Genomic DNA, 26,926 nt, shown 5'->3' on the forward strand with positions numbered 1-26,926 from the left:
TGCCTTCAGAGATTGCATCTAAAGTTTCTCCAGGGGCACTCCCAGTATTTCAAGGATTTTGTGGATTTAAACAGGGATTTCCTCAGAAATTCTTCTGTAAATTTTAGCAGAAATTTCTATACGATGTTCGATAAAAATCTTATAGCAAGTGAGATTCTTCATGATCCACTACTTCCAAAGACATAAACCCTAGTCTTCTTTTCCAAACACATTTTACCATCAATATTCACTTGCAGGACGGATAAAACATCTTTTTCGGTAACTCCTACAAGTGTTCCATCAGTAATCGGTCTAGCAATCTTCTGAGATTACCTAATACATAATATTTAGGAGCTCCATATTATGCTCCCGGGTCTTTGATGTTTTGTGACTTTGCTGTTCGTGACTTGGACTTGAAAAAATATCGTCAGCTTTCCATAGGTTGTTTGATTTGGTTCCAGTTTCTTCTGGAATTCTGAAATTCCCAGCATCTAATAAGATTCTTCCGGTTATTTATAATTCCTTACGAAGTTCCCTCTGCGACTTTTTCAGGTTCCATCTTCTAAACAGGTTTTTCAGCAGGTTCCTTCTGAGACCCCTCCAGTCATCGCGGCAGTCTTCCAGAGATTCTATGCAGGTTCTAGGGATTTTTCAAGAAGCTCCTTCTAGCTAGAAGACTTCTAGGAGTTCTCTGAGTGTTCCTTTACGAGCTCATGCTGTAGCGACCTCAAGTTCCTTCAGGATTCATGTAGAAATTCCATCCGAGATTCCTCCTGCAGATCCTTCTGCGGTTTCTTCATAAATGTCTGTAACATTCGGAATCCTTTTTGGAATCTTTCAAGAACTTCTTCCAGGATTCCTCCAGGTACTTCTATGGGAATTCTTTCAGGAACTTTTCCAAAAATTCCTTACGGGATGGCTTCAAGAACCTTTTCCGTGATTATTTCGCGATACTTTTTCCGGGATTCTTTCGAAATTCCTCAGGGAACTCCGTTCAGGAACGTCGTCCAGATCTTAAAAAAAACAGCAGTTTTTTCAGGGATTTTATCAGAAACTTATTCCTGGATTTCTTTGAAAATTCCTTCCGGGATTCCTTCAGTAATCTTTCAGGATTCCTCCGGGAACTTTTTCCGAGATTTTATCAGAAATTGCTTCCGGGATTTCTTCAAGAACGCCTTTCAGAACTCTTCTCTGGATGCCTCCAGGAGTTTTCTCTGGAATTTCTGGAAAAACTTCTGGAACTTCTCCGAAAGTTCATTCTGGAATTCTCACAGATGTAGCTAAAGGAAGCCCTCCAGGAGTTTGTTATGGAATTCTTTCAGGAGTGTTATGGGTATTCCATTTAGGAGTTTTTTCATTGAATTCCTAATATAATTTCTGAAAAAGTTCCTTACAAAGTTCCATAAGGAATTCCCCCTTCTGCAGTTTTGTAAGGAACTACCACCTAGTTCCATGAGTTTTTTTTTAAATAATTCTTGCCGGGATCATCTTTTTCCAGGAATTAATTCTGGAAATCACAGAAAAAATCAGAAGACATGCAAAGAAAAACTCTTAAGAGAATTTTGGAACGAATTGGCTTCTTTAGTGGTGTTGAGATAATTCCATATTCTGAATCTGCATGCCAAACTGAGCCGAAATCCAAATTTTCATCAATTTTGGTGCCCGGGAACCTATTTAAAAATCAATTTGAAATTTGTATGGGAGCGATTTGTCAAATCACCCCTCGTCGCATTTTGTACTGAGCGGAGCTGTCAAGCAGTTGCCCAGCTGCCAAAATGTGATTTCAAAAAATCTCTTTGAAATTGATTTTAAATACCAAAATAAAGTTCTAAAAATTTGAAAAAAAAATCATAGCGGCTCAGAATAAAGTGCTCTTTTGTTTAAAAATAAAAAACCATTGATTTTTTCTTAATTTAAAAACCCAATTCCTGAAGGATTTCCTGAACTCCTGGAGAGATTCCACAAAGAACTCCTTGAAGTCCTACTAGGGAACAATCCCAGATGAACCCTTTTAGCAATCTCTCCATGAAGATCCCAGATGGAACCTTTTAGCAATCTCTCCATGAAGATTTTTTGGTGGCGGTAGTCCTAGATATATTCTGAAATGAAATTCTGGGGAAACTACGGAAGGAATTCCTGAAAAAAAATCAGGAAAAAGAATAAGGTAGAAAAGGGGTAATCTCAGAAGGAACTACGAATCGTAAAAGCTATTCCTTAAGGAATCACGGAAGGAATTCTCACATAATTTTCTGGAGGAATTCCAAATGAAGTTCTTTAAAACATCCCGAATGAAATCTCAGGAAACATCCTGAGAGAACTTTCTGAAACAATCCAGGCAGGAACTCCTTAAGGAATTCCAGATCGAATCTCTGGAAATTCGAAAGCAGTTCTTTCGTCCAGAACAGCAATATTCACAGTAAAAATGTATTTCCTGTAATGCGAGTGAAGCATTAATTAAAGTAAATCTGCACCAGACGATTCCTTCACCATCTGATGCCTTGTCACTTTTCACATAAGAATGGGTATTTAAAGTCGTTCTAAATCAACGGCTTCTGGAATTCTGTTTAATAACGGCGCTGACCACGTTTTTCCACTTTAATGCTTGTAATGCATTTCTGGTGTTCTGCAAGCATTAATAGTGCCAAGAAAAATGGTAGAATTAGTCAGCTCTATCATTTTCCAGGGCTCTTTCAATGAATGGTTGTGTATGTGTAGACTAGACTAGACTAGAATAACGGCGCTGGCTACGTCTTTGCGGTCATCGAGGAAGGGAAGGAATGTTAGTGTGACATCCGTTGCTAGTTGAGAACGAGTATCTATATATATAAAAATGAGTTTGAAGTTCCTTTGAAGCAACAAAACTCATGAACGGATGACACGATCAGCATGATTTTTGCACTGTTCGTTTCATATTCAAGGTGGCTGTGTTTATAGGTAGAAAAAGTTACGAAAATCAATTTAAAAAGTAAGAAAATAGATAAAGTACTGATTTTCTATGATTTGTGAAGAAAATCAACACGATCGAAACGAAACCAATCTAGAGTGTGGTGCAGCTAATTCCTCAACAGTTGTCAAACCAAAAACAAGTGGGCAAGACAAAGTTTGCCGGGCCAGCTAGTACCTAATATTTATTGATTGGGGATGATGTTACTGAAATAGCTTCTAGAAACTAAGTTTTCAGAACTTTGTAGTGAATTTCCAGCAAAGCTCATTGCTAGCTTTGGAGTCAGCTTGAAGGTTGCCTAACATACTTCTTGAGGCTTGATTTAATGTCGTTTCTTGTGGGCATACTTAAACCTCGTACGCGCAGACAGGACATGAACTAGAAAGCGTATGTTGTCATGGTGAGCGCACTCTATTTTAATTCATTTTTGCATTCAGAAATCGTATGATATGATCATCGTATCCATCGTCGATCGATTTCCAAGAAAGGTAAGGAAATGTTCATCACGGAAAGATTCTGAAATGACCTGAAATCGAACCCTCAGCATAGTCTTACTGGATAACCACGCGTTTACCGTTTCACCTATTTGACCCATACTAATCAGTGATAGTTGCTTTGATATTGGATTAATCATTGTTTCATGTGAATCTAGGTCTACAACATGTACTTGAAGCAAAAAGTCGCCCGTGAAAAGTGGTCCAGAACGCTTTGGGCCAACTTGAACCCCCAAGCTCTTCTGGATGGAATAGATGGTTTCATGAAGGAATACCGCAAAATTCCACGATCGGTGAGTACAACTTCTAAAACATTCTCTTCTCAATTGTCTACAATTCAATCGTGGTTTCATGAGCATTAATCTTAACAAACAGCAACTAACTGAGAACGAACCGAAGGCTTAGGCCGAAGATTGATTGATATTTATGCCTATGAATGTTGATCGCATTGCATTTATAAAAGAAATGTTTATATGTGATATGGTCCATGATACAATAAAACTACCCCATCCACAGATCCGTCAAACGCCGATCGGCCAAGCGCTGGACACCAAGATGAAGCAGTTCAAGTCCTCCATTCCGCTGATGTTGAGCCTCAAAGACGATGCCCTCCGCGAGCGCCACTGGCAGCTGCTAATGGACAAAACTGGTCAACACTTTGACATGTCGCCGGAACTGTTCACGCTGGAGAACATGTTCGCCATGGAGCTGCACAAGTATCAGGTGGGTTGAGGCCGTCATAAGTCGTGCCGTCGCGGCGTCGTTATGCGCCTGGGGAAATTGATTAATGAGTAAGAATGAGTGTTGCTTGCAAGTGCCGCCGTAACCGTAAACGTTTTTTTTTTATTATTGGTGACTATGGCGGGTGCTTTTTCAATGGATTTCGGTTTCCACGGTGGCGTCACGAAGTCAGGACTCCATCATCAGTGGGAAGCTGTCATTATCGCGTCGGTAAAAATTTAATGGAACATTGGAATAATCCCTGGAACTGTTCCAAGGAAGTCCATTAAAACGACGTCCAGGATTTTAATACTGGCAGCCGCAATTGGTGATTTTTTTTACCATAATGGGGTGGTTCTTTGGCGGCTTGAACATTAACAGCATTCGCAAAGCGTCTTTAAAGCTTCAATAAAACCATTTCGACACTCCAATGATTTCTCACAAATCGGCAAACCCTCGAAACTCATCAATTTCGAAACGGCTTCACCATCGGTCACAACCATCCCAAATCTGCCATCACATCGTTTAAATTCCGTTTCGGCAACGATCATAACTGACATAAAACCAAATGGAATGATTTATTCATTTTTACGATTTCTTTTCCATGGATGGCTCTGCGGAAATAACCACCATAATGATGACGGCGATGATGGTCCACTCCACCGGCCGACCGACCGACCGACTGCTTCGCACATAATCGCGCTAAAGGACATCGCCGAAGAAATCATAAACAATGCCATAAAGGAGCTGTCCATCGAACGGGGCGTCCAGGAGGTGGCGGAAATATGGCAGCAGACCTTGTTCATCATTCTGCCTTACGAGGGACGAGGTCGAGACAGTGACGATACGACGGAAAGGTGAGTTATTGTCGATGTCTATTTTTGCATTTTCAAACTTCTATTTGAAAATATTTGTGGAGGATTTGGTTATTCAAATGACACCCGCCAAAAGGGTATCATTGGTCCGCATTAATTTCAATTACCCTCTCGTACCTGATTTCAAATTTAAACCAGAAACAGAATTTTCATCGCCACTCTCGAGCACCACTCGAGCCAGCGATAATTTAATTAACCCAAAACACTACGGGAACCGATTGCTGGTTGTGTCCACAATGGCCCATCATCGCGCGCCATGCTCACCCATAAAGGACAACACTTGAAAAATTGCCAACCCCGCATAATGAGCCGCTTGAACACCGACGACAAACAAACAACCGAGCAAAAATGCGAACGAACAAGCCCGTAAATATCTACTTGTCGGAAATTAATTTCCGATTTGCGTATCGCTCCTCGTGAAAGCGTGGCAAAAATCAAAGGTTTCCCCGTCCGTCGTAGTAGTAGTAGTCGTCGCCGGAAGTACCCACCTAAAACGAACAATCCGTTCAAGAGTTTTCCAACGCGCCGAGCGCAATTAATTTTCAAGCGAAAAGTAAATAAATTGGGAATTGATTATTTTGCAATGAAGTCGATTACAAAAACATTAATTTATTGCATTTTGGGAACAACGGTACGACGAATAATATGGCGATGGCTGGTGGGAAAACGGCACCTTGTCATATGGTGGAGTGATGACTTTTTTTGTGAATTATAGTATGGGGATGCTGTAGGTTGATGGGGATCCGGCTTCGTCTATTACAGTCAGGTTTGTTTTTCGTGGGAATACGTTCCACGCTAATTCGTGAACTCTGTTCAAAATCCAAAAAAAAACCGCGTAAAAAAAGTCTCACCATTTTTCGACAAATCATGCATTTACTGTTTTGCCTTTCTCGTTCACCTAAGTGAACTGAAAGGCTATATGTTCACTCAAAAAATGAATTTTCCATAGAAGGCTCGGAGGGTCAACTCACGTTTACCAATCAACTCAGTTCGACGAATTGAGATGATGTCTGTTTGTATGTATGTGTGTGTGTCTGTGCACAAAAAAAATCACTCAGTTTTAAGGCACTTCCCATTGGGCGATTTTTCGAATTATAGCTCGAATCGAACAGGAATTTTACCGTATTGGTTGCTATTAAAAATGGTTCGGATCGGCCAAGGCGTTCCGGAGTTATGGCCATTTGAGTGATCTGGACCAGCACCGGTAGAACTGGGCACATACAAAACTGAACCAAGCCCCATCATGCGACATATCAAACAGTGGCAATTTTTTGTAACCATTAGCATGGTTGGTGAATTTTGTGTGGAAATCAACACTCGAGACTGAAAATTCTACGATGTCGCCGCGGAATTCAATATTGCGGCTGCAAATTCAAGAGGGCGACTGTCTAATGGAGCTCTAGGCCCTCAAACCATGCAATAAGGGTATATTTAGTATGGGGAAGATGTGTGGAGTCTAAAAATGACGACCTGAATAAGCAAGATGTCAGTCTGAAATCCAAGATGGCTACTCCAAATTCAAAATGGCGGCTGTTTAATGGAGTTTTAATCCCTAAAATCGTGCAATATGGGTATATTTTGTGTGTGGGAAGATGTGTGGAGTCTAAAAATGACGACCTGAATAACCAAGATGGCAGTCTGAAATCCAAGATGGCCACTCCAAATTCAAGATGGCGGCTGTATAATGCAATATGAGTATATTTTGAATGGAGATGATGTTTGGACTTTGGAGTCCAAATACGACGACCTGAATATCCAAGCTGGCGGTCTAAAATTCAAGATGGTGGCTCCAAATTCGAGATGGTGGCTGTTTAATGGAGTTTTAGGCCCTAAAACCATGCAGTTTGAGTATATTTGGTATGGGGAAGAAGTCTGGAGTACAAAAACGGCGATCAGAATATCCAAGATGGTGTACTTAAATCCAAAATTTCGGGCAAAAATGTCAAGATGGCGGATTTTTCTTAAGAGTATGAGGCTCAAACACCAAGCTAGATAAACGATATCATTTCTGGTTCCATGGAATGAACTTTTGTTTAACGTATCGAAGAGCGATATTTATCTACATGTCCTGTCAATCCAAACTTTACCAAACAGTTTTGTTGAAATGTGTTTTCGAAGGCACGAGAAAGGTACCATCACCGCTATGTGGATTCATTAGAGTTTTTTATGCATTTCTTCGATAATTCTTGTAATTCATTAATTTCTTTTTAAAGTTTTTCGACTATCGTTTTTGCAATATGTTGGGATTTTCTTATTTGAAATTTGTTGGGAATTTCTTCGGAATTTTTTTTGGGAATTCCCTTAGAAACACGAAACACTTAGAAATAGGAAACACGGGAAACCATTGGAAATCTAAGAATTGTTTTGGCCTCTTGGGAAATTTCTTCAACGAATCTTCCGGTACATTCTTCAAAAATTCCAACGGTATTTCATTAGTAAACTGTTTACTGCTTTGACAATTTATTTATTGGTAAACCTGGGTTTTTATTTTTGGAATTTCATCATCAAACCTTCGGAAGTTGTTATGGCAGTTTTAAAATTGTCACTTTGGAAATATCTCAAGCACTACTTCTAAATTGCTTCAGCAGTTCTTTAAGTAATTTTCTGTGTAATTGTTTTGTCAATTTTATTTTCCGGAATTTTCTCAGCAATTGCTTCGGCAATCCCTTCGGTAACACCTGCCACACATAACTAATTCAACAATGCCTTTGGAAGCTTTTTCTGTAATTCCTCCTCATATTTTGTTTAAATCCTTCGTCGTTGATCAACGCTTTTCGGAATCTTGTTTCGATTTTCTTTTTGAAGAATCCTTCCCTTTCAAAATTCCTTGCAAAATTTACGATTTTAATCACGTTGGGAGCAACTCGCTGACGCAGTGTACGGTTTGGGTCAAACAATGACCCAAAATGCCAAAGGAGGGTTAAGTGAATTTATTCGGAAATTCCTATGAGTTTTTTAGACAATTTCTTCGTCAGTTTTTCAGTTTCCGGAAGATTCTGCGGAAGTTTATTTGAGAATGTCTTCGGCAATCCCTTTCCAACTTGTATCGAAACTTTCTTTAGGTATTTCATCAACAATTGCATTAAAAATTTCTCTGGAAATTATTTTTGAGATTTAATCGGGAAAAATCTTCGGCAATTCTTTCAGAATTGATTTGGAAACACTGTTTTGGAAACCCTTACCGAAATTTCTTCAGTATATTCTTTTAGAGGTCATTTAGAATGTTATATGTAAGTTGTTGCAGGAATTTCTTTTGAATTTACATCAACCAATCCATAAGAATCTATTTTTGATTTTCCTTTAGGAATTCCTACGGCAATTAGCATAGGTACTGCTTCGACAATTTCTTCGGCTTAATGGAAACTCCATCGGTATTTCATTGGGAAATTCTCAGGTGGACGGAGCAGCCCTAGCAAATTTATACCAACTACCTTTTAATACTAAACAAAAATCTTGAACAAATATTTAAGCAGTATTTTTGGAGAACTATGGAATTCGAATGATGGAATTTTTGGATAAATCCTGGAATTTTCCTGAAAGAATTCCAGGATGAATAGCCGAAATGTATTAAAGAAAATTGTAGGACGATTTTCTGAAAAAAAAACTCCTTTGCAGGAGCTGCAGGGGGTATTCTTGAAGGAATTCACGGATGGATTTCTGAATAAATCTGTAGACGAGCTCATTAAAGATTTCTCTGAGATAATTGTGAAAGAATTCCTGGATGACTTCTTGGAGAATTTCCTGACTCCTGAATCCCTCTAAATTAAAAAGTATTCAAAAGTATTCCAATACAACTCGCTGGAGAAATCCCTCTAGAAATTATGCAAGTAATTAAAAAAATCTTCAGGTAATGCTGGAAAAAATTTTGGGTTAATTCCTGGAAAAGATGATGACCGATTAAAATTTGAAAATATCCAGAGAGGAATTTCTGAATGAATCACAACAATTATACCTGGAGCAATCCAAAGGTATCCCTGGAAAAATCTTTAGGAGAATTCCTGCAGGTATGCCTGGACTAAACACAGTAGGAATTTCTGAAAGTATACATGGAGGAGTCACTGGATGAATTCCTGAAATATGGGAGGAATCCTTGAAGAAATTTCTGACTGAGGAAATCGCTTGAAGAATCCCGGAAGGAATTCCTAGACTAATTTCTGGAAGAATCCTAGAAGGTATTTTTGGTCGAATTCCTGGATGAATTTCTAAAGGGATTCTTGGAGAAATCTTTTGAGGAATTCCTGGAAAAATTCTTGAAGCAACTTTTAGAACAATCTCTGAAGGAAATCCAGGCGGAATACCTAGAGAAATTCCTGACAGAATCCCTGGAGAAACCGCTTGCGGATTGCTTGGAGCAATCCCTGAAGAAATTTCTGAATAAATAATTGGAGGATTTCCTGGAGGCATCCCTGGAGAAATTCCTGGACGAATTCCTTGATAAATTTCTAGAGAAAGCCCTGGATGAATCCGTGGAAGAATTCCTGTAGGAATACTTGGAGCGAATCGTGCAGAAATCCCTGGAAGAATTCCAGGAGAAATTTCTGAAGGACTTACGGTACAAATTCCGGGAAGAAATCCTGAAGGAATCTCTGGATGAATTCCTGGAGGAATTCTGTGAAGAATCCCTGGACAAATTTCTGAAGAAACGTCTTGAAAAACTCTGGGAGAAATCCTTTAAAAAAATCTGGATTTATTCTCGGGAGAATCGCTGGGGAATTCTTGGAAAAATACCTGGATGAATTTCTGCAAGAATCCCTGAAGCAATGTCTGGAGGAACCTCAGGAGGATTGCCTGGAGGAACTTCTGTACAAATTCCTGGCGGAATTCTAGCAGGAATTCCTGGATAAATCCGTAGAAGAATTCTCGGGGTACTACCGAGGAACTATCTCTGACGAAATTCCGGGGGAATACCTGAATGAAGTTCTGGAGAAATCTCTAAAGGAATTCTGGGAGGAATCGCTGGAAAATTTTCTGAAGAAAATCGTGGGGAAATTCTTAGAGGAATATCCAGAGAAATTTCTGAAGGAATTCCAGGAAAAATTATTGGAGGAATATCTGGAGAAATTTCTGTAAGAATTTTTAGAGGAATCCCTGAAGAAAATCGTGGTAAATTCCTGGTGGGATTTCTGGAGGAATCCGTGAAATTATTCCAAGAGGAATCTCTGGAAGAATGTTTAAAGGAATCCTTGGAGGAGGAATTTCTGGAAAATTCCTGGAGGAAATCCAGGAAGAACTCCCGGAGGAATCACTGGAAAAAATCCAAGAGGAATTACTAAGAAATTCTTAAAAGAATTTCTGAAGTAATCTCTGGAGGATTTCCTGCAGAAATTCTTGGAGCAATTGCTGTAAGAATTTCCGAAGATTGCTCGTAAATATCGTTAGGGTAGTTCTTATGGCTATTACCGAAACAATTCATAAACAAATTGCCGAATGCATTAGAGAAGGAATGAAACAATTCTCCCGAATAAATTCCTTAATACTTCACAGTTTTCGAAATAATCGCTGAACAAAACTACAATATTCTTGCAATTCTAGGAATTTTGCTTCTTATATTTATATTACAAACTAGCTGTCCCGGCAAACGTTTTTCTGCCTGCCTACTGTGTTTTTTGACATGCAGCTTTGTAGAAAATACCCCGCAAAATGGGATTTCAAACATTCTCGTTTACGGCGCGTTCCCGGTCGATTTTCCCAATTATTGTTTCGTACGAACACGTCGGAGCCCTGAACGAATAGAACACTGAAACAATGATGAAGATCCGGTGTCCCGTTCCCGAGCCTATTCGTGAAATACAAACACCATTTTTATTTATATAAAAGATGTATTCCCATGTTCATTTCATTTCATTTATTTAGCTAACATCAAATTCATGATAATACTGAATCAACAATTTGCCGCCATAATACTCGATTTGCAGCTGCAGCTCTCCAACGTCGGTCACGCCCAACACTCGCCAGATCACGCTCCACCTGGTCCGCCCATCGTGCTCTCTGCGCTCCACGCCTTCTTGTACCAACCGGATGGTTAGCAAACACCAACTTTGCAGGGTTGTTGTCCGGCATTCTTGCAACATGCCCTGCCCACCGTATCCTTCCGGCTTTGGCTACCTTCTGGATGCTGGGTTCGCCATAAAGTGCAGCGAGCTCGTGGTTCATCCTTCTCCGCCACACACCGTTCTCCTGCACGCCGCCGAAGATCGTCCTTAGCACCCGTCGCTCGAAAACTCCGAGTGCTTGCATGTCCTCCTCGAGCATCGTCCACGTCTCGTGCCCGTAGAGAACCACCGGTCTTATTAACGTCTTGTACATGGTACATTTGGTGCGGGGGTGAATCTTTTTTGACCGCAGTTTCTTCTGGAGCCCATAATAGGCACGACTTCCACTGATGATGCGCCTTCGTATTTCACGGCTCACGTTATTGTCAGCCGTTAGCAAGGAACCGAGGTAGACGAATTCTTCTACCACCTCGAAAGTATCCCCGTCTATCGTAACATTGCTGCCAAGGCTTGTCCTGTCTCGCTCAGTCCCACCTACCAGCATGTACTTTGTCTTAGCCGCATTCACCACCAGTCCGACCTTTGCTGCTTCACGTTTCAGGCGGGTGTACTGTTCTACCACCGTTCCAAATGTCCTAGCAATAATATCCATGTCATCCGCAAAACATACAAATTGGCTGGATTTCGTGAAGATCGTACCCCGGCTGTTGAGCCCGGCTCGTCGCATAACACCTTACAGGGCTATGTTGAATAGTAGGCAGGAAAGTCCATCACCTTGTCGTAGTCCCCGTCGAGATTCAAATGAACTGGATAGTTCACCCGAAATCCTTACGCTGTTCTGCACACCGTCCATCGTTGCTCTTATCAGTCTAGTCAGCTTCCCTGGAAAGCTGTTCTCGTTCATAATTTTCCATGGCTCTGTGCGGTCGATACTGTCGTATGCCGCTTTGAAGTCGATGAACAGGTGATGCGTTGGGACCTGGTATTCACGGCATTTCTGGAGGATTTGCCGTACGGTGAAGATCTGGTCCGTTGTCGACCGGCCGTCGATGAAACCGGCTTGGTAACTTCCCACGAACTCATTTACTTTAGGTGAAAGACGACGGAAGATGACCTGGGATAGCACTTTGTAGGCGGCATTCAAAATGGTGATCGCTCGAAAGTTCTCACACATTAACTTGTCGCCTTTCTTGTGGATGGGACAGATTATCCCTTCCTTCCACTCCTCCGGTAGCTGTTCGGTTTCCCAGATCTTGACTACTAACTGGTGCAGACAGGTGGCCAACTTTTCCGGGCCCATCTTGATGAGTTCCGCTGCGATACCGTCCTTACCAGCCGCTTTGTTGTTTTTGAGCTGGTGGATAGCATCCTTAACTTCCCTCAGCGTGGGAGTTGGTTCGTTCCCGTCCTCTGCTGCACCAACATAGTCATTTCCTCCGCTGCCTTGGTCCTCCGTGCCTACATTCTCTTCGCCATTCAGGTGCTCGTCGAAGTGCTGCTTCCACCTTTCGATCACCTCACGTTTGTCCGTCAGGAGGCTCCCGTCCTTATCCCTGCAGATTTCGGCTTGCGGCACGTAGCCTTTGCGGGATGCGTTGAGCTTCTGGTAGAACTTGCGTGTTTCCTGTGAACGGCACAGCAGTTCCATTTCCTCGCATTCCGCTTCTTCCAGGCGGCGCTTTTTCTCCCGGAAGAGACGGGTCTGCTGCTTCCGCTTCTGTCTGTATCGCTCCACATTCTGTCGGGTTCCATGCTGCAGCATTACCGCCCGCGCTGCATCCTTCTCCTCCAGAACCGCTCTGCACTCCTCGTCGAACCAATCGTTTCGTCGACTCCGTTCTACGTACCCGATAGTGCTCTCAGCTGCGTTGTTGATGGCTGCTTTGATTGTACTCCAGCAGTCCTCTAGAGGGGCCACATCGAGCACACCCTCGTCCGGCAACGCTGCCTCGAGATTCTGCGCGTATGCGGTGGCGACATTCGGTTGCTTCAGTCGCTCTAGATCGTACCGGGGCGGCCGCCGGTAATGTACGTTGTTAATAACGGAGAGTTTTGGGCGCAGTTTGACCATCACCAGGTAGTGATCGGAGTCGATATTAGCGCCACGATAGGTCCTGACGTCGATAATGTCGGAGAAGTGCCGTCCATCAATCAGAACGTGGTCGATTTGCGATTCCGTTTGTTGTGGTGATCTCCAGGTGTAACGATACGGGAGGCTGTGCTGGAAGAAGGTGCTACGAATGGCCATGTTCTTGGAGGCGGCGAAATCGATGAGGCGTAGGCCATTTTCGTTCGTCAGCTGGTGGGCGCTGAACTTTCCAATCGTCGGTCTGAATTCCTCCTCCTGGCCTACCTGAGCGTTTAGATCCCCTATGATGATCTTGACGTCGTGGTTTGGGCAGCGGTCGTACTCGCGTTCGAGCTGCGCGTAAAATGCGTCTTTGTCATCATCAGTGCTTCCGGAGTGAGGGCTGTGCACGTTTATTATGCTAATGTTGAAGAATCGGCCCTTGATCCTCAACCTGCACATTCTTTCGTCGATCGGCCACCAACCGATCACGCGCCTCTGCATGTCGCCCATCACTATAAAAGCTGTTCCCAGCTCGCGTGTGTTGCCGCAACTCTGGTAGATGGTATGATTACCTCTAAACGTTCGCACCATAGATCCTGTCCAACACACCTCCTGCAGCGCTACGATTCCGAACCCGCGGTCCTTCAGTATATCGGCGAGTATGCGGGTGCTCCCGATGAAGTTGAGAGATCTGCAGTTCCACGTACCGAGCTTCCAATCGCAAGTCCCTTTTCGTCGCTGTGGTCGTCGCCATTGGTATCGGTTCGCATTCTTCTCTTGTTGATTTTCCGGAGCTAGTCTTTTTTACGGCTGGCTCGCAGGGCCTGACACCAACCCACTAACCCAGGGAGCTGGGCTTACCTTCCCGGAAGCTACGGGTTCTGCATTGGCATTTCCTCCAACTGCAGTGCTAAATAGCTAGGCTCGAGCGCCAGTCTTCGCCGGGGGTGGTGTTTTTAATGGGCGCCCAGGAGATACTATTTTACCTGAGCTTCCACCCCCATGTATTCCCATGTATTGTTGACTGTTTCCAGTTATTATTAAACAAATAGAATACAACTTTGAAAGTTGTGTTCTCACCAAAAATTCTGATTTCCGGTATTATTCGTAATTTAGTCAACATTTTGAAGTTATAATCGTCAACCTTTTCCTATCCATTCCAGCATTTCAAAAATGTACATTTGATTATTTTGAAGCAATGAAACAAAAAGATTTTGTATGTAATTCTAAGTTTTGAAAGTTCTTACTACGTGTTCCAATTAAATTATGTTAACTCATCTCGTCAGAGGATGGCTCCAAAAAAATTTCATTTTTTTTAAAGATTTCGACCGATTTTTTTAGGACTACATACTACAGAAATTTGCAATCACATTAATTTCTCCGATAATTTCAACATTTTTTTAACATTTTCCAAGGATTTCTCTAGATATTCATAGATTCGTTCATCCCATACATCATGGAGATGGTTCGCCGAATTACAATTGCCTATGGATAATATTAACAAGAATGCTGTTGAGAAGTTTTGGTTCTTCGTAAATTCCTACAAAGCATTTCTCCAGGATTACCTCAGCAAATTTTCTCTAATATTATGCAAGGAATCTACAGAAACAATTGAGAATTTCTTCAGAAACCGAACCTTATGTCTGAGTATAACTCTTAGAGTTACTTACCTTACCTTACTTACCTTACTGATCACGCTAAGGCCGGGGTGGCCTCTGCTGTACATAGTAGCCTCCTCCATTCCACTCGGTCCATGGCTGTTTGTCTCCAGTTCCACACTCTGCGTAGGGTCCGCAGATCGTCCTCCACTTGGTCGACCCACCTAGCTCGCTGCGCTCCACGTCTTCTTGTACCCGTCGGATGACTCTCGAGAACCGTTTTGGTCGGGTTGCTATCCGACATCCTGATGACGTGACCCGTCCACCGTAGATTCCCGATTTTCGCGGTGTGGACGATGGTTGGTTCTCTCAGCAGCTGATGCAGCTCGTGGTTAATTCGCCTTCTCCAAGCCCCGTCTTCCATCTGCACTCCGCCGTAGATGGTACACAACACCTTCCGTTCGAAAACTCCAAGGGCGCTTTGGTCCTCTGCACGTAGGGTCCATGTTTCGTGCCCATAGAGAACGACCGGTCTAATCAGCGTTTTGTAGATAGTCAACTTCGTGCTACGGCGAACTTTATTCGATCGTAGAGTTCTGCGGAGTCCAAAGTAAGCACGATTTCCTGCTACAATGCGCTTCTGAATTTCTCTGCTGGTGTCGTTGTCGGCGGTCACCAGTGAGCCCAAGTACACGAATGCTTCAACCGCCTCGATTTCATCACCGTCGATATAAATTCGGGGTGGCGGGCGCGGAGATTCCTCCCTGGAGCCCTTTGCCATCATGTACTTTGTCTTCGACACATTAATGACTAATCCGATTCGCCTGGCTTCACTCTTTAGTCGGATGTACGTTTCCGCCATCGTCTCAAATTTACGAGCAATAATATCAATATCATCGGCGAAACCAAGCAGCTAAACGGACTTCGTGAAAATCGTCCCACTCGTGTTTATCCCCGCTCTTCTTATTACACCCTCTAACGCAATGTTGAACAGCAAGCACGAAAGACCATCACCTTGCCGTAACCCTCTACGAGATTCGAAGGGACTCGAGAGTGTCCCTGATACTCGAACTACGCACATCACTCGATCCATCGTCGCCTTGATCAATCGTATCAGTTTATCCGGGAATCCGTATTCGTGCATAATCTGCCATAGCTGTTCTCGATCGATTGTATCATACGCCGATTTGAAATCGATGAACAAGTGATGCGTGGGCACGTTGTATTCGCGGCATTTCTGCAACACCTGGCGGATGGTGAACATCTGCTCCGTTGTAGCGCGTTCACCCATAAATCCAACCTGATATTGTCCCACGAACTCTCTTGCAATCGGTGATAGACGGCGACATAAAATTTGAGAGAGTATCTTGTAGGCAGCGCTCAGTAGTGAGATCGCGCGGTAGTTCCCGCAATCCAACTTGTCGCCCTTTTTGTAGATGGGGCACACGATACCTTCCATCCATTCCTCCGGTAATACTTCCTCCTCCCAAATCTTGGTAATGACCTAGTGTAGTGCTCTCACCAGTGCTTCTCCACCGTATTTTAAAAGCTCGCTTGGAAGTTGATCTGCTCCAGCGGCTTTGTTGTTTTTCAACCGGCCAACCTCCTCCTCAATCTCTTTGAGGTCAGGGGCCGGAAGTCTTTCGTCCTGTGCACATACTTCTAGATCTGTTACCACGCCACCTTCGGTACTTGCAACGTCGCCATTGAGGTGCTCATCGTAATGCTGCCGCCACCTCACGCTCGCTCGTGAGAATATTCCCGTGAAAATCTCGGCACATGTTGGCTTGTGGCACAAAGCCTCTGCGCGAGTTGCCCATCTTATACTCTCCCAAAGATTCCGTATAAAATTTATTCCAAGTTTCCAATTTTGTGGATTTTTTTCAAAAAAAAAAACCTTCAGTGATTCCTCTAGAAATTTATTCCAAGGATTCTTCTGGAAGTTCTTTCACAAAAAAAATAAAAATCCCTAATTTAAAAATGTATTTACTAATATTTTCAAAAACTCTTTCAGAATGTTTCCAAGGATTTTTACAGAAAGATTAGTTTATGATAAAATTCATGAATATGAAGAAATAAAAAAACATATCTTGAGATTATTTCAACAACTCTCCACGTATACTTATGTCATAATAAACACCTCCGAGGGTTCGTCCGCGAATTTTTGTAAAGTTATATCATGCAATGATATCTCGGAATTGCTCTCAATAATATTTCCTGTCATTAACTTTAATTTTAGAAATAATACCCTAAGTATTTTTTGAAAAGACATCCATAAAGCATTCGAAAATTGTTCGCAATAGTGCACAAAGAAATTTGAGAAATCTGTGAGGAATTTCTATACAAAATAAAAAAAAAGCGTACCTGAAAAAAAAAATCAGTTTAATCTTGGTAGAAACCGGCAGATGTCGTAGAGTTTCCTAGTGAAACTCCGGAAATAAATCATCAAGGATTACTGAAAAAAGTATAAGAGGAACATTTGGCAAATGCAAACTGATTTGCGGAGAAATTTCCAATAAAATTATAGCCATTTCTTTTTTTTATTTTTTCACTGATTTTTCTAAGGGTTTGTTGAGCAAATTCAATACATCCTCTATAAAGTTACTAACGTAGTTAAGCGCGACATACTCACAAAATGTGAGTTCTTCCTTCGGAAGGGAAGTAGAGTGTGGGTCCCGAGATGAACTAGCCTAAGGGCCAAAATCTCGTTAATACAGATAAAAAATACTAACGTGTTTGCGTGTCCAAAATATTGTCCCGACTGTACCATGTTTGCAGTTATTCCTCTCAAAAAACGTCCTTTTAGTTCTACCTCTTTTTTCCTTTTATTTTTTTCCAGATTCATACTCGGCGCCGTGGACGAAATCACGCAGATACTGGAGGAGAACTCGATGAACCTCCAATCGATGGCGGCATCACAGTAATTACAATTGATTGCACTTTTTCTTTTTTTTTGTGGGTATACAACCGTCCAGCCTTCCGGTTTCGCACCACTTCGTGATCAAACGAGAGCTGCTCGGCTGTGAATCGAAGCCTGCTGCATCTGCTGGTTGTTGTCACCGGCACTTCGAATTCTCTGGGAGGTGGAAGATATGGGGGATAGTTCGGGGCAAGTGTGTTGAATATTGAAATTTTCAATTTGTGATGCCATAAAATATTCAGACGGTGTCGCGTGCGTGTCCACTCCGGTGGTGGAGGATGCACCCATGGTCCTTGTGTGCGGAGACCTGTGTGTGTACATACAGATTCGGTTCGGTTCAGTTGTTCATCATGATTGTGGTGACAAACTGTTCCACACAACTCCCACCAAATAGTGGGGTTCCTACTTTATTTGGGTTTTTAGCGAACGAACAGGTCTTTCGTAGAAAAATGTAGTAACGTCAGTTTGAAGGTTAATGTGTACTATAACAAGGTTCTGGCAACAAATGTCCCAAATGGAGGATAACATGCCTTTGGAGCCGGCCTTCTGAAGTGGGTTCATTACCTAAATTGAATCAGTTTATTACCCAAATGGATTTCAGGGATGCAAAAAGGGTGAGTGACTATAGCCACAATAGGACATTTTAAGGTGAAGTCATGCGGGGTTTCAGGAGGTCTTCAAGAAAGTTTCAGGAAAGTTTTAGAAGCGTACCAAGGCTTTTCAGAGAGCCTTAAGGAGGTTTCAAAGAGGTTCTAGAGAGCTTCAGGAGATTTCAGGAGAGCTTCAGGAGGGTTTCCTAGGGTTTCCAAGATGGGTCTCAGACTATTTGGTTTTAGATTGGTGTAAGGGGTCGCAGAGGCATTTTGAGGGTTTCACTGGCTCTCATGTGAGCTTCAGGAAGGTCTAATGGAGTGGGTTTCAGATGCATTTCGAGGCGTTTTGGAGGGTTTAAAAGGAGCTTTAGGGGGATTCACAGGCTCTCAGGCGATCTTTGCGTGGATTTCAGGGGAGAGAGAGGACTTCATAGGCGTTTCAGAGACTTTCAAGTAAGCTTGAAGCGCGTTTTGAATTCCAGACATTCCCAAGATTTGTGATAAAACAGGCGCACGTTCTGAAAGATTGAGGAAAGTTTAAGGCGTTGCAGGGGTGCTACTAAGGGCTATGGAATTTCAGGGGCGTTACAGACGGTTTCAGAGGGTATTCAAGGTTTCAGAAGACTGAACGGCATTTCAGGGAGGCCCGGAATTAGCACCTCTGAAACCCTCCGAAGCCCCCGAAACGTCCCAGACATCCTAATACGTCTCCGAAATCCTCCAAAAACTCCCTAATAAACCTCCGCAACACCATGGAGACCCTCCAGATTCCCCCGAAATTCCCCAGAAACCACCTTGAAAGTTTCTGAAAATCCTCTGATTCTCCCTGATATGCCTTCGAAAACCCCTGAAATTCTCGATTTCCTGCATTCTACAGCCTAGATAAAAAGGCTGCCACACCCCCGTGTACCCACCAAAATCATTTTTATTGAGTTTCAGCAATCTATCAACGAGAGAGGTCTCGCATCTCTTGCAATCGTCCCGGAACGCTTTTGCCCCACCCAGTCGCGAAGTAATTGATTCCGTACCTCCAGTTCGTAGCAGTTAGCGTACAATTAATCACTCACTTGGGGCCCCAAAAGCTGAACCCGCTAAAAGAGCCCATCTTTTCCTATGTTTTCCCCTCCCTCTTCTAATAGATTTATTGGCCCCTTCCTGCCGACGGTACAGCAGTGGGAGAAACACTTGACGCTGATCTCCGAAATCATCGACGAGTGGCTAAGCGTCCAGCGGAAGTGGCTCTACCTGGAGGGAATATTTATCGGCGGCGATATAAGTGCCCAATTACCGGAAGAGGCGGAAAAATTTAACAACATCGACCGAGAGTTTCAAGAGGTAAATAGAAATGAAAAAAAAATGGGGACCGTGTCGTTTGACGACCGTTTTGGTGTCATAGGTACTGGCTCTATTGGAGCAGGTTTTAGGCTGGCCCAATCTTTTGTGAGGACTCGAAGAGCCTAAATGTATGCACTATGCAGGTATCAAAGATGGTTTCAGTCTTGGCTATAACAAAAATCGTCACTTCACGTGTAGTACTTAAGTAATAAAACATATAAACTTTAAAGGAATTTTGTAGAGTTTTTTGCTCTCCTTTTGGTTGAAGGATATTTTTATCTCAAGGTTTGATTATTCATTCACGCCTTTTCTTAGAGAATCTGCAATTTGACGATGATCAATTACGGCACTACCTAGCGGTAGAGATTTAAAACCATGTTCTGCATACATTCGGGCTTTCTACTATATGAAAACTGCAAAATTCGACCTTTAGGTAATCGTTTCCTTTGAAATTTTTATAGTTTATTGAGAAAATTGCAAACAAAAACTCACTGGGTAGGGCCCAAAACTTTACGAGCTCAGCATTTTCCTTTAAGGCCACTCTAAGAAGCCACCATAGATGGTCCCATCAAAGTCCAGGTTGGTTTACCGACCAATACCGCGGTGAAGAACGAACCAAGATGAAATTGATCCTTTTTCCTTCTTGCGGTCGCCCACCAACCAACCAACCATCCAACCAAAAACGGTTCAGTTCACAGAGTAAATATTTTCTGTTATTTTTGCGGCGACCTCTTCCACCAATTTCAGATCATGTCCTCCAGTGCCGCAAATCCGCTTGTGGTCGATGTTTGTTTGGTACCGGGTCGGCTCGATGACTTCCTACGGCTCGGAGCGGAACTGGACGGGTGTCAAAAGTCGCTCAACGATTACCTGGAACACAAACGGATGCTTTTTCCGAGGTGAGTCTTCTCAGTATAGGTACCTTACATAGAACGGGGGCGGGCGTGCTGCTCGGTTGTATTATTGCTGACTCTGTGGTGACTGGTTGGTGACTGCCTATATTTTGATGATTGTTGATTTACTTGGTGGGAAGGTTGAGGATGATTGAGCTCCTGGGAGATATTGTTTTCGTGGAGAAAGGAGATTGTGACTACATCGGGATTCGGAGGATAAAACAGTTACTGGTTGGGATGTCGTCTTCTGGGAATACATTCAGATTCAACGCTCTTATTGGCCATTATTACGGCCATATGATGATGAGAAAATTAGTCCATTCATTTTAACGACACGAAACCAATTCTTGCATTCATTCTCATGATAGTTTGCATTGGTCAATTGTAATGACGACGTAGTCCATGCTATATTATTTCCTATATTTGTGGAGCCTCGTAGCCGTGCGGTTAGGGTCACCAAGCTTATAATCGCACAATGCTATAGGGTGAGGGTTCGATTCCCGCTTCGGGCGTTGAAACTATTCGTGAGAATAGTTTCTTCCCCGTTTCCACTGGTGCATGCTCCGTTGTCCGTTGTCTAATGTTAAGTTTAAAACAGTCTGTACAGCCGAAAGCTGAAGACGTTGTTCGTGTCTTTTTTGTTATATCAATAAAAACGGAATGGTGTTTGTATTTCACGAATTGGCCCAGCAACGGGTCAGCAAGTCAATATAATTTTTTCACTGTTGCATTCGTGCAAGGCTCCGACAGAGACATAAAGATGTTCATCTAATTTCATCCGTAGCCGATTTGGATTAACCATGTGCATTAGAGCAATCTAGTCCACTTCTGTGCCATCATAGAAGGGAGATAGTCAAGTGGCTCCGTAGCTTGGAGGAAAGAAGCGCCCGTCTAGCGAATTGGGAATCGTGGGTTCGATTCTCGTCCGAGCACGTGGATTTCTTTGTTTGCAATTCAAAACTCAATGTGTTCGTCGAAGACGTGTTTCTGTTTGGTGCATGAAAGTCAGAGCAATCATACGTTGTAATTTCCACTTGGCTTGGTTAGCCAAAGCAAAAATCGAGAAATTGACATATACAGATCTGTCTATATTGATGCTTGAAAAATTTGGACACACGAAATGAAGAATCAGTACTACTCATGATTCTGATCGTGGTATAAAAACGTAAAATCAAATCATATCGAAAGATCTGAAACAAATCAAGAGTGTCCTTTGGGGATTTTTAGCATTTCTTGGAATGTCCCACCTCTTCATTCTTCTAAGAATAAACATTTAGTTATATTGTTCCGAGTACATCCTTGCCGGAATTTCCTTAACCCTTCAGGACGCGCGCCGTTGTAAAAAGTGCAACACTACCAAAAAACCTCGCTCGTCGTATATAGCGCGAGTGCGGTGCAGTTTTGGTTGCATGATGGCGCGCGTCCTGGAAGGTTAAGGACAGTTTATATACTCATATATTCATCTCAGAGCATACTCCTATAGAAATTTAGACCACCATGTGAAAAGGGCGGAACAATCATAGCACGCTTCAGCTTTTTCCATCCCTCCTAGACGTATTTTAATTTATTTATTCAAACTTATCCCGTTCCCTCTTTCAAAATTTTTAGTTAAAAAATAAATAATAATAATAATAATAAACTTATCCCGTCATCATATAGAGGAGAGTCTGCTCTACCTGTCACTGGTCAAAAATTCAATGAATAATGGAAATTACTCTGTGGAGAAACGGAAAAAGCATAAATTCGCAAAAGTTGTAGCGCCCTTTCTCAAATGTTAGTCTAGAAATGTCCTGATGGTACCTGTTTCATGTCGGGACCAACGCTCTACTTCACTTTCGATGGAAGAAATCAGATTTTCAACTCCCTGGAAGAATTTCTAGAGGAATCCTTAGATGAATTCCTAGAAGAATTCCTGGAGGATTTTAAGAAATCCAGAAGTAATTCCTGGATGATTTCCTGGATGATTTCCAAGAGCAACTCCGAAGAAAATTCCTGGGAAATTTCTGAAGAATCTCTGGAGTAGCCCCTTGGGGAATTCTCAAAGAATTTCTGTAGGAACCTTGGGGGAATTTTTGGAGGAGTTCTTGAGAGAATCCCTAGAGAAATATCTGGAGGAATTCCTGAAGGAATCTCAAAAAGAAAAACCTGGAAGAATCCCTGGAGGAACTCCTGGTGAAATCACTGGAAAATTTCTTTTAGGGTTCCTGAAAAATTTCCTATAGAAAACTCTTAATTAATTCCTGGAGGAATTCCTGAAGGAATTCCTTCAAGAATGCTGAAAATTTTTTGAAGAATTTCTAAGGTATTTTATAAAAGAATTTCTGTATAAATCCCTGGAGGAATTTCTGCAGGAATTCCTAGTAGAATTTCTGAATGAATTCCTGAAGGAATTTCTATAGGAGTCCCATGAGAAATTTCTGAAGGAAATCCTGGGGCAATTCCTGGAGAAATTCTTGAAGAAATGCCTAAAGAAATCCCTGAACTAACTCTTGAAGTAGTTCCTGGAGGTATTCCTGGAGAAATTGTTGGAGAAATCCCAGGAGAAATTCGTGGAGAAACCCCTGGAGAAATTCCTGGTGTAATCTCTGGAGAATTTACTAGATGAGTTCTTGGATGAATTTCTGGAGGAATTCCTAGGGCGATCCCTGGAGGAAACCCTGGTGGAATCCCATGAGGGATCGCGGGAGGAAATCTTGCTGGAATTTCTGGAAGAATTCTTAGAGGATTCTCTGGCGGAATTACAGGAAAAATCCCTGGAAGAATCTTTGAAGGAGTTCCTGGGAGAATCTCTGGAGCAATTCCTGGAGGATCTCCTCAAGGAACTACTTTAGGAATCCCTGCAGGAACTCCTGGATGAATTCCTGGAATTTTTCTTGAGGAATTCCTAGTAGAATCCCTGTACGAATTCCAGGAGAAATCCCTGATAGAATCCCCAAAGGAATCACTGGATCTATGGAGAAAATGCTGCAGGAGTTCCTGAAGGAATTCCTAATGAATCTTCTGGAGATACTACTTAAGAAAAAACTGGAAGAATCCCTGGGAGAACGGCTGAAGCAATTCCAGCAAGGTTTTCTGGAGGAATTCCTAGAATAATTCCAAGAAAAAACAATATTGACATTCCAGAGGAAATTCCTGGAGGAATCCCTGGAGGAATCTCAAGAGGAATTCCTGGAAGAATCTCTGGGGGAACTCCTAGAGGAATCCCTGCAGGAATTCCAGGAGAAACCCCTGGAGTAATCCTTTGAGGAATCCCTGGAGGAGTCTCTGGTGGAATCTCTGAAAAATACCTGGAGGAATCTGTACAGGAATCGCGGGAGGAATCCTTGGAAGTATCTCTGGAGGAATTCTTGAAAAAATCCCAGGAGGAACTCCTGGAGGAATCCCTGTAGGAATTCAAGAAGAATCCCTAGAGGAACTCCTGAAGGAATTCCTGTAGGAATTCCAGGAGGAATCCCTAGAGGAATCCCTGGAAAAATCTCTGGAAGAATCTCTGGAGTATCCCTGGAGGAATCTATTGAGGAATCCCGGGAGAAATCCCTGGAAGAATCTGGAGGAATTCCTGGAAAAATCCCTGGAGGAACTCCTGGAGGAATCCCTGTAGGATTTCCAGGAGAAATCCCTGGAGAAATTCCTGGAGAATCTCTGGAAAATCCCTAGAGAAATCTGTAGAGGAATCTCGGGAAGAATCCCTAGAAGAATCTCTGGAGAAATTCCTGGAGGAATCCCTGTAGGAATTGCTGGAAGAATCCCTGGAGGAACTTCTGGACGAATCCCTGGAGAAATCCCTGGAAGAATCTCTGACGATATTCCTGGGAAAATCTCCGGAGGAACTCCTGGAGGAATTTCTGGAAGAATTCCTGGAGGAATTCTTGGAGAAATCCCTGGATGAACTGGAGGAAACCATAGAATTGTTGGACAACTTTTTGGAAGAATTCGTGGAGGAATCCATAGATTCTCAAGGTGTTTCAGGAGGTTGCAGCAGGTTTTTTTTTTAATTTTTATTTATGCGTGTTTTAATTCAAAGCTTATAAGGTTTCAGAGGTGTTACAGGGATGATTCATGGGATTTCAGAGGCGTTCCAGGGGGTTTCAGGAAATCTCGGGCATTGTAGGAGATTGAAGGATAGTTCCAGGAGGTTTCAGTGGTGTTACTACTTACTTAATTTCAGTCCTGGGCACTCACGGTGGTCCAGAGGGCCGAAAACTGGCATTACTGGGGTGTTTCAGAGAACTTCAAAAGCTTTCCTGAGGTTTCCAAGGGGTTTCAGAGGCCTTCCAGGGGAATACAGGGACGTTCCAGGGCGTTTCAAGGACAAGACAATGGTGCTCCAGGGAATTTTAGAGGCGTTCCGGGGAATTTCAGGGGCGTTCTTGGTGTTTCAGGGGCGTTACAGTAGTTTTGAGGTGGTTTCAGGGGCGTTCGAACGATTTTCAAGGGGTTTCAGAGGCTTTCCAGGGGATTTTTTAATGTTGCAGAAGATTTCAGGTACGTTACAGGGGTGATCCAGTGAACCTCAGGAGAGGTCTAGGTGTATTCCAAGAAGTTTCAGGGGCGATCCAAGTGTTTTCAAAGAGTTTCAGGTGTTTTTAACGGCGTTATAGAGAGTTTCAGGGTCCTTCCAGAGTCGTTCCAGGGACTATCAAGGGATTTCAGTGGCGTTTCAGCCCAAGTAGCACACTTGTCACCGAAGAGTCACGGCGGCGCAAGTTTTTGTTGATATGAATTTCAAAAGCGTTCCAAGGGTATTCAGGGGGTTCCGTGGTGTTCCAGGGAGCCCAAGAGCGTCTCAGGGATTCTGCATGGGTTTCAGGATGTTTAAGTATTCCACTCAAAGGGTTTCTGAAGAATAAAGAACGTTCCGAAGGGTTCCAAGTGATTTCAGAAGGGTTTCAGTGGCGTTTCAGGAGGTTTTGATATATTTTAGGGTCATTCCAGGGATGTTCTCCAGGTCTCAGGGCAAGGTTGCGACCATTCATTTGCAAAGATTTACATTCATTTGCTATTATCTCAGTTCAGAAGCATGTTATCGAAAAACAATGTATGGATGATTTTAACCTTGTAGTTTTATCTGAAAGTTTGCCGAATAACATTGGGGTCGCACACGCATTCCAAAGTCGTGAGCGAGCTGTAAAGGCAACTTTCCACAGCGTGAATGAAATTTACATTCACCGCGTGGAGAGTTGCCTTCACAGCTCGCTCTCGACTTTGGTATACATTTGCGACCCCAATGTTATTCGGCAAACTTTCAGATAAAACTACAAGGTTAAATTCATCCATACATTGTTTTTCGATAACATGCTTCTGAACTGAGATAATAGCAAATGAATGTAAATCTTTGCAAATGAATGGTCGCAACCTTGTCTCAGGGGGTTACATGAGTGTTCAAGGAGACTTCAGGGGTATCCCCTCAATCTAACGGGAATCTCTCCGGAACCTTCCTGAAATTCCCTAGATAGCCTTGATGCGCCTCTGTAACATATCTGGAGCCAATCAATTGAAAGCTCTGTGGACCACCTGGGAAACCCACCGAAACCCTTCTAAAACTCCCATGAAGCTTGAAAATGAAAATCTGACATAGGGTGACGAAGGGTATTATCGGCAGGTTTGTTCTCTTCGTCATGGGGGATTTTTGTGGGTCGAATTGCCTGAAATTTGGGCATATAACTCAGCTTGGTTGGGAAGGATTTGAGGCCAACTCTGAGACCAACAGGTTTCAATAAACCCCTTATGACGAAGAGAACAAAACTGCCGAAAATACGTAAGTTCCCCTATTTGTAACACATGAATTAAAATTTCAGCTATTAATAGTGTGAACCGCTCAACAATTAGCGAAAATTGGTCTTCATTAGGATAATCTAGCCTGAGGGTGCGCTCAAAATTTGGGATACCAACTTCCGGTACAAATGCTTTGATTTCTTTTAGAAAATGGAATCGAAGAAAACTCAAATTTAATGAAAACTAGCTGAACCCGGCAAACTTTGTCTTGCCTGCTGCGTTTTTTGACGTTTTATGTTTCTAGCCAAAGGGCCCATATAGCCGAGGCGGTAAACGCACGGGTATTCAGCATGACCATGCTGAGGGTGACGGGTTCGATTCCCGGTCGGTCCAGAATCTTTTCGTAAAGGAAATTTTCTTGACTTCCTTGGGCATAGAGTATCTTCGTGCCTGCCACACGATATACACATGCAAAAATGGTCATTGGCAGAGGTAGCTCTCAGTTAATAACTGTGGAAGTGCTCATAGAACACTAAGCTGAGAAGCAGGCTTTGTCCCAGTGAGGACGTTACGCCAAGAAGAGGAGAGTTTCTAGCCAAGACCAAATCCCCGGTCAAAATGTTTGGAAAATCAATTTCCAAAAACTCTCAATTTTTCCATGTTTTTTGCCTCATAAACCTTCCTTGGGTGAATACTAACAGAACAAAACTAAGACGACCAAAATCGGACCATCCGTTCGCAAGTTATGCGCGGTCCCACGTATGCCACTGAATTTTTATATATATAGATGTAAGAA

The 26,926-nt window shown here is 42.7% G+C and overlaps 1 protein-coding gene across 1 annotated transcript in view; it reads left to right on the forward strand.

Annotated features, from left to right (window-relative positions):
* The window catches only part of LOC109398557 (dynein axonemal heavy chain 10), a 341,003-nt gene that overhangs the window by 168,587 nt on the left and 145,490 nt on the right, over nucleotides 1-26,926 (forward strand). Inside the window, 6 exon segments of the mRNA XM_062847206.1 lie at nucleotides 3,576-3,710; nucleotides 3,934-4,140; nucleotides 4,846-4,994; nucleotides 17,514-17,594; nucleotides 19,327-19,522; nucleotides 20,270-20,421. Coding sequence (XP_062703190.1) covers nucleotides 3,576-3,710; nucleotides 3,934-4,140; nucleotides 4,846-4,994; nucleotides 17,514-17,594; nucleotides 19,327-19,522; nucleotides 20,270-20,421 — 920 coding nt within the window.

Source organism: Aedes albopictus, chromosome 1 (assembly GCF_035046485.1).
Source record: "Aedes albopictus strain Foshan chromosome 1, AalbF5, whole genome shotgun sequence".
NCBI classification, from domain to species: Eukaryota; Metazoa; Arthropoda; class Insecta; order Diptera; family Culicidae; genus Aedes; species Aedes albopictus.